The sequence below is a fragment of the Monodelphis domestica genome, chromosome 3 (genome assembly GCF_027887165.1).
Source record: "Monodelphis domestica isolate mMonDom1 chromosome 3, mMonDom1.pri, whole genome shotgun sequence".
NCBI classification, from domain to species: Eukaryota; Metazoa; Chordata; class Mammalia; order Didelphimorphia; family Didelphidae; genus Monodelphis; species Monodelphis domestica.
Window position 1 is genome coordinate 336,512,132 of NC_077229.1, and position 12,895 is coordinate 336,525,026.

The 12,895-nt window shown below is 35.1% G+C and overlaps 1 protein-coding gene across 2 annotated transcripts in view; it reads right to left on the bottom strand.

Moving 5' to 3' along the window:
• The window catches only part of SNX16 (sorting nexin 16), a 32,732-nt gene extending 21,310 nt beyond the window's left edge, over nt 1-11,422 (bottom strand). The window contains exons 1-4 of one of the 2 annotated variants that reach the window (XM_001377115.5): nt 11,238-11,422; nt 9,084-9,555; nt 3,334-3,420; nt 698-846 (exon numbers count right to left, since the gene is read on the bottom strand). In XM_001377115.5, the coding sequence (XP_001377152.2) occupies nt 698-846; nt 3,334-3,420; nt 9,084-9,458 (611 nt within the window). In that variant the 5' untranslated portion in view covers nt 9,459-9,555; nt 11,238-11,422. Of the gene's footprint in view, nt 1-697; nt 847-3,333; nt 3,421-9,083; nt 9,556-10,692; nt 10,840-11,237 lie in introns of those variants that run through there. The other variant, XM_007486898.3, reaches the window with a different exon arrangement.
• Between the last annotated feature and the right edge of the window lie 1,473 nt (nt 11,423-12,895).

Below are 12,895 nucleotides of genomic sequence, written 5' to 3' on the forward strand. Positions count from 1 at the left end.
TATTTTCACCTTTTTCTCTGACTCCTCAGACTATATCAGAGTGCTTGGAATATAGAAGATTAATCAACATTTAACTTATTGATAAGAAGCAAAGAAATCCAATATAAATTTCTTCATTTCAAAATCCTAACTTTTACAAGGCTATTTTCCACTTTTGTTCATATTCACTCTACCTCAAAACTTTACCCACAGTGCTTGCCTTATAGCAACATTAAGAATGATTAACATCACTGAGACTTGTAGGGAAAACAAAAACAAAAAACAAAAACAAAAATAAAAAAGCAAACCTAATTATATTCTTTTAGATTGGTTTGTGCCTTAACTTTTTAATTCTCTATTATAATTAAAGCTAAGTTCCTTTCATTTAGGATTTTTATTAAAATATTGAAGCAAAGTCTTTATGTATAAAAGTGATCCTTTAAGTTTCCATTTAGAATTTATGTAAAAAATGTTGTATACTTTAACAAATTTTCTAGAACTTTGTAATTTTCTTTCCTATTTTTGAGTTTTCACAAGGAAAACACTAAATAAAATCATTCCCTGAAAGGAAGAAACAATTTATCATTGATACAGATATTACACTTGACTACTAGAATTCTACATTATTTTTTAACCCCTGAATCCCTTCATTTAGCTCTTGAGATATTTTTGGATATTAGATTGCTTCTAATAAAATTTTATTTAAGAAGTTGCATACCAGTTAGCAATGTCTTTATGAGCTACTAAATTCTGTAGGAATGCCTGAAGTCCCAGCTGTCTATCTTCTAAGAAATCAGCATTATAATTGTCTTTGAACCAGCGTTTTGGTGGAAGGGCCAGCCGAAAGCCTGGAAACATGTCCTTTAACTAGAAAAAAAGAATATAATCCAATAAGAAAGAAGTTAAGAAAAGATTCAATATGACATTTAAAAAGTCAGCAATAAACGTGGACTAATCTGTGAAAGGTCACAAAATATGCTTAAATACATTTAAAAATTACAAATTATTTTGCTTCTTTGAGATAATAAAAGTTACAATGTAATTAATGATTTAAGCTAATAAGAACTTCATAGCAAAAAATTAATGAAAGTAAATGAAAAAATTATAGGATTTAAAGATCTGAATATATATGTATATATACATAATATAAGAAAAATTTTAAAGCAGGATGACAATGGAAAAAGCAATGGTTCTGAAGTAGAGGATGTAGGGTTGTTCAAATCTCATTACCCTTGATGATCACACTATTTGGGTGAAATTGGAAAAATCACTTAAGGTCTTCATCTGTAAAATGAAAGGAGGGAGTAGGTAGCCTCTGAGATCACTTCCAGTTTTAAATCTATAAACCTATGAACTGAAAAATGATGATTTTGTATTTCAGATGGTGTGTGACATCTCATTTTCAGTCAAAACTCTTAATATTTTCAGCATATTCCCAAATTTCCTTTCTCAATAAACCTTTCCTTTAATCACATACTAAAGCAAATATATGAGGAATGCACATATTTACATAAGTTTTGATAATTATAAAAATGAAGTCACAAAATAATTGGAAGGAAATAAAGATTAGTCTAATTTATTAAATTTAATACTAAAAAATATAAATATGCTGATACTTAAAATAAAGAATTCGTAACAACTCTTAACTTCTCTATTCTGATCTCATGTTGCTCTGTACTTAAAATTTATGCCACTCTATCTCATTCTTCTCCTCCCACCCCATTTCATTTGTTTTCTCGTATTACTACCCCAACATACAGTAAGTTTACTAGAGGTAAGAGCCAGGTCTCACATATGCTCTTTATCTTTTAAAGGGGCTGAACACAAGTGCTAGGCACAAGAATTAAAAAAATTTTTTTAAATTAATTTTTTAAACAAAAGAACTAAAAAGGGTTCTTGACTCCTTGATCTGTGGCCAGCAGAACCAAGATTAGAATCTCCTAGTTCTTTATGAGTTATAGGGAACACTTTGAAGTCCCTACCAGTCAACATAATGCTACAAGAGGGAAAAAACACAAGCAATCTTGCTAAAGAATTCCTTGTTATTTAGCTGATAACATGAATGTCGTGTGACTATGTTAGGGAAGAAAGTGTGTGTGTTTTTTTAATTATACTAGCATCTTTCATTAAAAAACTTAAAAATTCTTTGGGAATTTGAATTTGCTTAGGATTAAAGGTTCTCTGACAATGAAGATTAACTTAATTGGATAGAAATAAAGAACTAAACATTTAATATTGGGTAAGCTATGGAAAGGAAATGGCCAATAAACACGAAAAGATTAAATAGCTTTCAGCTGGGCCAGTTTTATCAAGTTATGACTCAATAAAATTATTACAACTACATAGGAAAGCTCAGGATTAAAACTTCAATTTTATATTAGATTTCTAGTAATGACAATTACTTTGTTCTTCCTCAATAAAAAATCCTCAATTAGGACAAAATTCTAGCTTCATAACTTACTAGTCTTTAAAATACTGAAACCTGGAAACGTAATGAAATTTCTCATAGAATAAATGTTTCAAAACACTATAAACATTGTCTCTTAGGACACATCTTATTTATCTTAATGCCAATGTGGTAAGTTTCAGACAGATAAGTCCAAGTAACTTTCAGGTGTTCTAAAACAATCTGGCATTCAAAATTATCTCGTTTAGATTTTGAAAGAGATAAGACGTTTTCATCTGAAATAATAAGTTAATGAAAAACATTTTCTTGGTAGGTATGTATGACACAACTTCCAGTTTTAAATGATCTAGAAGTTTGGTGAACAGATATTTTTCTCATATCTGAAAAGTAAACTACTCCAAGTAAATTTAAATATACGAGGGAGTGAATGAAGAGATCTGGTTTGGGAAAGAGTGTTTCTGACCCAACATGTTAATGTATGTGAACTAAGGAATTAAAAGGCAGCTCTTAGATGCTGAGACTATCTCTACAAGATTCAAAGTGGCAAGGGAATGTTTTAGGATTACAGTCTCCATCAGTGCTCAGCACTAAGCAATTTATTCTTGCAAAATGTATTAATATAATAGAGGAAAAAAGGCCAGTTGTTATTAAAATTGGCCTTATCTTGTTTTAGTGTCCTTTTGGACAATTCTAAAGTGCCTCTTTTTCTCAAAAAATTTTAGTGAAAATGAAGTGATGATAAACTAATGAGCAGAAGGAACATAAAGAACACTATATATTTTCTTATAAAGACAAAAGTGGAGCTCTGCATTATTAGAGTAAAGCATCCATAGCAAAGGAATTTGCTTGTTAACATTAAAAAGAAATGTAAAAGTAAATTAAAGAAACTGAAAGACTGCAAAAGTCAAAAGTTAGTTTCAGCAGACACAGCAGTTCAAATTACTTACTTTGTCATTCAGCCTAGAGAAATCAGTATACCTTCTGAAAACAACCCAGCTTTCTTCTGGGCTTCTTCTTATTAGCACTTTATATACCTGTAAAAAAAATAATATGAAAAATATGAAATTTCCAACATAAATTTAGATGTGAAAGGAGATATGTGAAAAGTTTAAAATGTTAAGGCTAACTAAGGAAAATTATGACATTAAATACCGAGGAGGAAATATAATTACTAGTCTCAGCTCTGACAGTAATTATCTAGTTTCATGAAAAACCACTGTTTCCCTATCTATATAAAGTACTGGAGGAAATAAGTCTACTTACAAATCTGTATGATACTATGAATGCATTATTTATGTCAGTCATTAATTAACTGCTTCCATGTTGTCAATAAATTACTAATGGGGCAAAAAAAAAAGGAAAAATTAAGATCAATTTAGTCAAAAATAATAGTGAACATCTATGTATTATTATTCTAGGTCAATAGCTTTTAAAATTAATGCTAAGGAAGGCAGGGGGTTTTGTGAATAGAGATCCAGGTCTGGAGAGAGGAGGTCCTGGGTTCAAATCTTAACTCAGATACTAGTTAGCCCTAGCTATGTGACCCTGGGCAAGTCACTTAATCCCAATGATCTAGTCCTTACTGCTTTTTTGACTGGGAACTGATCCTACATATAGATTCTAAGACAAAAGGTAAGGGTTTAATAAATAAGTAAAAATAATATTGAAAGAACTAATTGTTTGGCTTGGCACAACTTTGAAAGAAAAACTTTCCAAACTCTAAAGTTTTAAAAAAAATTTCAATATTTAAAATATAACTGGAGCCTAGTAAACAAAGAAAGTATACTTGCTAAATTATTGTTTTTGAACCTACAAAACAGTATTGTTATATTCAGTAATGAAATCTGGCTAATGCAAGATTCCACTGAGTATACAAAATGAAAATCAGACTTATAAACCTAATTTCAGAAATGTTTAATATTTAAGACAAGTCCTGTTTCTTTTTTTCTTTTTAAACATAAACTACAGATGGTCTTTTAAAAATAAGCACAGGGAGAAGCTAGATAGCACAGTGGATAGAGAACCAGGCCTGGGGTCAGGAGTTCCAGGGTTCCAATATGACCGCAGACACTTACTGTGTGATCCTGGCAAATCACTTAACCCTATTTGCATAGCTGTCTTAAGAGTTGTTACTAAGACAGAAAATAAGGGTTTAAAAACAATTAAGTACAGTATTTGTTGCATGAACATAGAAAAAAAAATTCTCCCTTAATTTGCTGTTAACCACAGAATTCTTTATTTCTAGCTTCTAATCCATAGTCATCTATAAGGACATAAGGGGTTAGGTCATTCTTTTCCCCTTCCAGCAGAGAGCTCCTTTTTTTTCCTTTTAAAAGATAGATTTTTATTGATACTTTCCATTTTTACATCACCTAGATTTCCCCCCTGTAGCCTTTTTCTATATTCCACATCCAGTATCCTCTCCCTTCTCTTCTACTAAGAAAAAAATTTTAAAGGAAAAGAGGAATTACAGAAAAAAAATGAGTGAAACTAAATCAGTATATCAAAAAAACTGACATCATACATGTTCAACACCTGGGACCTCCTATCTCTGCAAAGAAGTGGAGGGAAGTATTTTCTTGTATTTTTTCTTTGCAGTGTTCTTTATAATTTTGAAACATTCATTTTGATTATTTTGGAGTTGTCTTTCTATTTATATTATTTCCATCAACATAAGAAGACAATGTATTATTCTGTGTATATTATTTTCTTGGTTCTGACTACTTCGTTTTGTATCAGTTCACTTAAGTCTTTTCATGCTTCTCTTTTCATCGTACTTCTTCAGTCACTCTCCAATTAATGGGGATTTATTTATTTTCATATCAATGATACCTCAAAAATGCTACAGTAACTATTTTGGCTTGTTATGATTAAAATTCTCTGGAGACTGCATAATAATTTAGGTATCATTTATATTAAATTCACACAAGTATAATAAATATGAAGACTTTCTTTTTCAATTGTGCCCTTGTGGCATAAGCCTAGCAGTGGAATTGTTAGAGCAAAAAGCCAGCAACACTTCCCAAGAGCTGATCAAATCCAATTAAAATGTAATTGGGACATATTTAACAAAGTAAAAATAAAACAAAACATAAGATAACAATGCATTAACTAAGCCAATTTGTGGCTTATATCCCTATATATCCCTTATAGGGACGGATCTTTATATGAAGATTAATGGTCCCCATTTCTATTTGAGTTTGACATCACTGATAAAGATAGTTTTGACACCGTGACAATGCTGTGCTAAATCCTACTGTATGCATTGTTGTGCCTTTCTTAACATAAACCTTCCAACACTGACTATTCCCATTATTTTGTTATGGAAGCCTTTCTTCTGGGCTACTAAACTTCTCTACTAAAAGTAGATAAAGAAAAGTGAGAACACCAAGTCAATTTATTCATCTACTTAACCAAGACAGAATAAATTATTTAGACACCCTTTGGATTTCTAACAATTCTGAACTGTTGTTATAATGGGAGCCAGGTGATGAGGTAGCTTCAGATCTCTTTATATTTTTCAATATTAAAAACCAAACAAACAAAACAACAAATAAATGAGATTTATAGTAGAGTCTAGGTGACTTGCATGTGGTCACAGAATTTCAGAGATGGGAATAGAAAGCAAGTGTCCCCAGACTATGTGACTATCATGTCAATTAAATTATGGGCTCCTTAGAGACAAGAACTTTGAAGTTGTAAAGGCTACTTTCCTAGCAGGGAAATGCTATGCATTGTGGATGCTCAAAATGTATTAGCTAAAGAATTAAAACCCTAATTGAAAGTATTTCTCAAGCTGAAGGCAAGACTTTGCCTATAGTGATTCATGTACTTTCATTTCTTTTTCTGCAGTACTGATACGTATCTTTAGATTTCAAGCAATTACTTTTGAGCACCAAAAGAGCCAATAGCCAAACTTTTATTCCTTATTAAGTAAATGTTATGCTTTTCACACCTATTTTAAATTTTTAGATCAGTTTTTTATATATTTATATATATATTTATATATATTTATATATTTTTACAGTTTTTCCTTCTTTGCTTTTTTCTCTCCTTCACAGCATCCTTTTCAATTAATTACTTATAAGCTACAAGACTTTACTGTAGAATCTATCTCTAATCTATTCTTATGAATGGATGGTGGGAAGTTGATAAATATAGATACAGCTTTAACTGTTTATGAAAAAGCCTGGATTCTTATACAGTATTCCACATGTAGGCTTGAAGGGAAATGCTTTAAGCACTATATGTAGCATGCTTAATTCAATGAATAAGACAAGGAATCCTTGATCTTTTATGTGATATGGACACCTTTGGCAGTGTGGTAAATTTAGTCTATGAACCCCTTTCCATAATATTTTTAAGTGTATAAAATATATAATTACAAAGGAAATCAATTATTCAAAGTTCATAGATCTCAGATTAAAAAACCTAGCTAGATGAGATCACCCACCAATAAGGTGAGATATAGGAAAGATGACAGATATCCAATGTCTATTGGCATAAGAGTCGAAAATATAGGAGACAGCCTCATTCTGGAGAGAGCAAGGGAAGAGCAAATTAAACAATAAAACTGTGAGTTTCATAACTTTTTTCTTCCATCAGAATCTTCACATGAGTAAAAATATTGGGAAAAAAATTGTTTTCCTAACCATTTCGACTTCTTTTCTCTCATTTCACTTTTACATACAGATTTTCATTTGTATATAAATACAATATAAAAATATAAATCTAACAAAAGTCCTAATCAGAAATCACCTGGTAGTGTTCAGAGGTTCTATCTAAGTAGCCCCCTTTAGCTCCTATGTGATGGCAGCTGAGCGCTATTAAAGGAGGAAAGAATTAACACTCTTTTTAGGCTATGAATATTAATGTGGTTAGTCAAAATGTGACATCCTTTCCCAAATGATCAACCAATTGACATATTACCAAGGGAACTAAATCATTCACCCAGAGAAACAGTCTCCAGTACACTGGGTGTGTAGATTTATGGAAAGGCAGAGATAAAAGTCACACTGGGTGAGTAGTAGACATAGATGAGTTGTGATTTTTCACCAATAGCACATAAATTGATTTGATCACAGACTCAACAAAGTATAAAATATCACTTTAAACTTAGACATACTTAAATTTTCTCAAAGCATTCTCATCTTTGTTATTTCATTTGGTCCTTTGATAATCATATGGGATAGGTAGGGTAGACTGATTAATACTTAATTTTTCTTACCAAAGCCAGATTCCCTGCCCTGTTGGTATAACCTTTCTTTTTTATTTTTTTTAAACATATTATAATCAATACTCTGTATTGGTTTCAAGGCAGAAGAGTGGTAAAGGCTAGGCAATGAGAGTTAAGTAATTTGTCCAGGGTCACACAGCTTGGAAGTATCTGAGGCCATATTTGAACCCATGACTTCCCAACTCTTGGCCTGGCTCTCAATTCACTGAGTCACCTAGCTGCTGCTGGTCTAACCATCCTGTTGTTAGTGCTCAAGAGTAAAAAAGATGACAGATTTCGCTGCCCCACTTCCCCCCTCCCTTTGCTGATTCTACATCTTAGAAAGGCAGTACAAGATTTCAGAATACAAATAGAAAATAGACTCCATCAGCTAAATTATCTGCTCACATCAAATACAATTAAAGAAATGAAATTAGAAAATTTCTAGACAAACAAGTTCAGAGTTCTTTCAACTTATATTTGAGGTAACAATGAAAAGCCTATTGAAAATTACATTCTTTTAGACTGGGAATCCTTAACCTGGAGTCCTTGGAAATATTTCAAGTGGTCCATGAATCTGGATGAGAGGAAAAAAATTGCAACTCTATATATTTGCACTAACCTCTAACTGACATTTAACATTTTCTTCAATTGTGATTTAATGAAGGGAATAGATACCATTTGGAGAAGAGGTGAAGAGGCTTTGCCAGGTCACCAAAGGGATCTATAACTCATAAAAAGTAGTCTTTTTCATAGCAAAATAGGATTTAGATCAATGGAAAGGAAGACTTCATGAATGGCAAATAGGTAAGTATTGCAGCAACAAAATTTTTGACACACATAAGCAGGTTGCCAGATACCATGTCTCGCCTTCAGTGACTCTTCATAAAAATTTTTAATAAATGAAAAATATCCTTACAACTCTCTTCATCCTCATTTATATTTGTAACCCTGTCAAATTAAGTCATTATTGAGGACGTATGAAGATAAAGAAGTAGATTCATCATATAACAAAAGTGAGGGATAACAGATCACTGCTACCCTGGCAATCATTAAATATTACAAAAACTGAAAGGTATCTGGTGTATTGGGTGACTACTCTGTAGAGGATTAATGGAAAGATATATTATGGGAGAAAGCAAGGAGAGGTTGTGATCTGCACCAAGTGGATACACCAGTGAACTCATTGATTAAAAAGTTGGATGAAATCAAGGACAAACTAAAGAAAATCAACAAGATCAATTCATATGCCAGAATAGAAGAATTCATACTATACTTAATGGAAATACGGACAGCTCATTTTAGAACCATTTTGTAATGAATTTAAAGCACTGAGATAATTATCATCTTGAATGTATACATGTAAACAGACTTCATAATATAGAAAATAAAATGGGTAGTCAAATAAAAATGTCTTGGGATTTATGAGGGTTCCAATAAATTTTTTCCCCCTCTTTTCTCTCAAGTATTTTCAATACTTACAGTAAATTTAGCCCTTTCTTCCATCACCTCATAACCCAATATAGTAGGTGTAGAAGGTCTTTCTTCCCAGTTCACAGATTCTGTACTTTGGTCTTCATTTTCTACTGGCCTAGTAGAATATTCAATGGAAGATTCTATACCTGTAAATTTAGTCCTAATTAGAGGGCTGCTACACACAGATGAATTGTTATCCATCTGATCAGGCATAGATGTCTTTTTGTAACTACCCACATTAGAGTCTTCTGGTTGGCCTTTGGAAGAATTTGAACTTGTTGAAATACTCCCAAAAGAAGAACTTCTTTGGCTTCTGTTTGTTGTAAAATTTGATGAAGAATTTCCTACAGGAATAGGCACAGGGACATACGGAGTTGCCATCTTCTTCTGGAATATTGCAGCAAATCTATCAACTTCTGCACCCACTTAGAGAACAACTACTATAGGTGTCATTGTTGTATTCCTTGGAATTCAATGTCTAAAAATGACAGAAGATAAGACACTGAACATTAACAAGTGAACACTAATTTGAAAAAGTCTATATTTTCAGAAAAATTACACATATTATAGCTCATTGTTTGATTAGGGAATTATACCTTGGAAAAACTCTCCCCTGGTTCTCCCAAAAACCTGAGGTTCATAGGGCTATATAAATGTAAGATCTTATTCATACCTGTAAAGCCATGATTATTTCATGGTTCAAAGCAAAGCCATCCCATTCTCCATTCCCCTGTGGGTGCATGCTGCCCTTTTAAGGCCTCATTGCTTATTTTTATGCTATTCTTAATATTTTTACATAATTTAACCCACATTAAGAAACCCCTCAAAGAAAGCTTAATTCCTCTAAACGAAAAACACAGTAAGTTCTTTTCTTTAAGTGTGCCCCCCCATCCCCCACCAAACTATTGGAACTCAATACATATTTATGAACTATCCAAACACCATTATTTTTCTTTTCTTTATTAACTCTTTTTTCTTTCCAGGAACCAGCTGACTCTCAAATGGGGAGAAAGAGAAACAAGTGTTTGCCTTTCAATTTATGGAGTAATAAAGTAATTAAGTATGAATAAACATAAAAATCAAAGGACAGATGATACATTTCAAACTAGGCTGAGGCAAACTAGCTGAACTGCCTCAAAATAAGGAAGGCCACTACTTCATTCCAGCTGAACTTGCAAGTCAGTTCAGCTGGCATTTATTAATTGCCTACTATGTGCTGGGTGGGGCAGCTTGAGGAGTCTGTAGATAAAGAGTTTTGGGTCTGGAGTCAGAAAGACCTGAATTCTGATCAAACCTCAATCACTTGGAGGCTCTGAGACCAGGCAAGTCACTTAACACTGTTTGCCTCAGTTTTCTCATCTGTAAAATGAGTTGGAGAAGGAAATGGCAAAACCACAACACTATCTTAGCTATGGAAATCCCAAAAGGGGTCATAAGAAGTCTGACCCGACAGAACAAAAACAACAAAAATGTGTCAGGCACTGTTCCAAGTGCTCCCGGCATAGACAGACAAAAACCAGTTCCTGCTCTCGAGGTGTTTACAGTCTAATAGGGAAAAATAATAACACGAGGTGACATTTGCACAGTACTTTAAAAAGTTTGCAAACCACTTTACCTGTTATCTTATCTGATTCCAACTCTTACTTTTTCAAAATTTTATAGACACACACGTATAGACACACTGTGGCAGAAAGTGAAACCTTCACTTTCTCACCTCGGAAAATTAAGGCAGCCAGGGTCAGGGAGGGATGAAGCTCGGAGCAGGGGGGTAGGGAGTTGGACAGATTCTGGTCACCAAATACCGATGAAAACATAGTAAAACTACGAGCTCTGTCCTGGGACGCCGCGGGGTCGGCTATGGCCCCACCTCCGGGAAGATAAGCCTGGGCTTATCACTCAACCCTGCGCAAGCAGGCGGGGAAATGGGGTAAGACCTGAGGGGAGACCGAGCTCCAAAGGGTCAGAAGGACCCGAGACTATCTCGGCCACTCAAGATTCTGTACACCCCTTGCCCCACACGCTGCTCTCCCGCTCGCCCACGTGGTGCCGTGGGGCGGAGGGGCTTGCACAGCTTTGGCCTAGCCCGCAGCCACCGGGGGGTGCCGGGGAACAGGTGCCGCGCGCCCCAGCCTGCTCTTCCCCTCCTCCTCCGTAGCGTACCTCAAAGGTCCGTGCTGTTCCTCCCCCACGACAGTTAAACGACCTCCGGAGCGGCAGCGGCTCCAGAGTTCACCACGAATAACCTCACGTGACCCTCGGCTGGCCCCTGCGCCGCGCTCGGCCTCCAGCTCTCCCAGGACGCCGGGGCCTGACTGGCTATGCTGGGGCCTTGGAGGGAGCCCCCTGGAGCTCGGGCCACCACTCGCTGCAGTGACGCCACGTTCGAGGGGTGGGTCGTGGCCCGCAAGGTAAATGGCTTGGAGGTTGTTCACCTGTGGGAGGCGCCTAATGTCTCACGACCCAACGTTTGTTTATATGACCAAGAACCTCACAGCTACGAAGACTGTAACTCCCAACCCGCTGTTGTAGGCCACCGGAAGACTACACTTCCCAAGATGCAATGTGGCATCGCGGGACTCATATTTCTGCCCGATTTAGGTCGAAGGGGCGGGGCCTAAGAAATGTGGAGGGAGAATCAATAAGGCTTGGTAATTCATGAGGCATAAGAAGTGAGACAGAAGGAAAGAATCAAAGATAATACCAAGTCATTTTACGTGGGAAACTGGTAGTTCCCCTAAGAGAAATATGTCAAAAGGAACAAACGGGAGATTTAATAAATTGTTTTGGACAGGTTGAGTTTGAGGTGGTTACTATATATTCAGATGGCATAAAACACCCAATAATTAATCCATTATTGTAAGGCAATGGCAGAAGTAGAGACAAATATATAATTATGTTCATTTCAAAATAATAGCTTTTCCTCCCCCCCTCCCCCCGGATAAACACACCATGGCTGTTTTATATCCTGTCCTAAGTTCATTGAAACCTGTACATCTAGCAGACCTCAATTTCAGAATCCCATTGCCAATATTTATTAGTCATATGACTTTAGGCAAGTCACTTAACATCTCTTACCCTATTTTCTCATCTGTAAAATGGGAGGAATAATGTAGTGTCTAATCTCCTTAGGCTACTGTGAACATCAAATGGTTTGGTATGTGTAAAGTGCTTTGCAAACTTTAAACGAAAGCTAAGTGCTTGAGAAAGTGGTGTCTGAGAATGTGGATTTCTGGATCAAGACTTAATGGACAGGAATGACAGGCTCCTGTGCGAAGATGAAGTGCTGTTAAAAAGTGCTGTTAATGTATTAACTTGCCTTGCAAATCTTTTCACTGACTTAACTAAGAAAGGAGTGTGGGGAAAATTGCCTACCAATAACCACCAAGCTAGATGACTTAGAGAGGTGTTACAATGTAGGGAGAAGAGTATCAGTAAAAATTCTTACAGATTCAAGAAGACAAAATCCAAGAAAGAAGCCATTCATGAAATCCACATATTCACAAAATTTAACAGAGGCAAAGTGAACTTGTATTTGAAGACTTGATAAGATTTGATGTGATGAGGTACATGACAGAACTAAGTAGCCTTAGGCAAAAGGAAAAGACTGAACAGAGTAGAGGGAGGGCAGCTGAGTAGCATTTTTTGTTAAGAAGATAAAAACTCAGAGAATCCAGAAATGGGGTAGAAAGTATGGTGGAGAACATTTGGGTGAAGCTCGTCAGAGTGGGGCAGCTAGATGGAGAAATGGTTAGAATACCAGGCCTGGTTTGGGGAGAACCAAGTCTGGCCTTAGACACTTCCTAACTTTGTAACTTTTG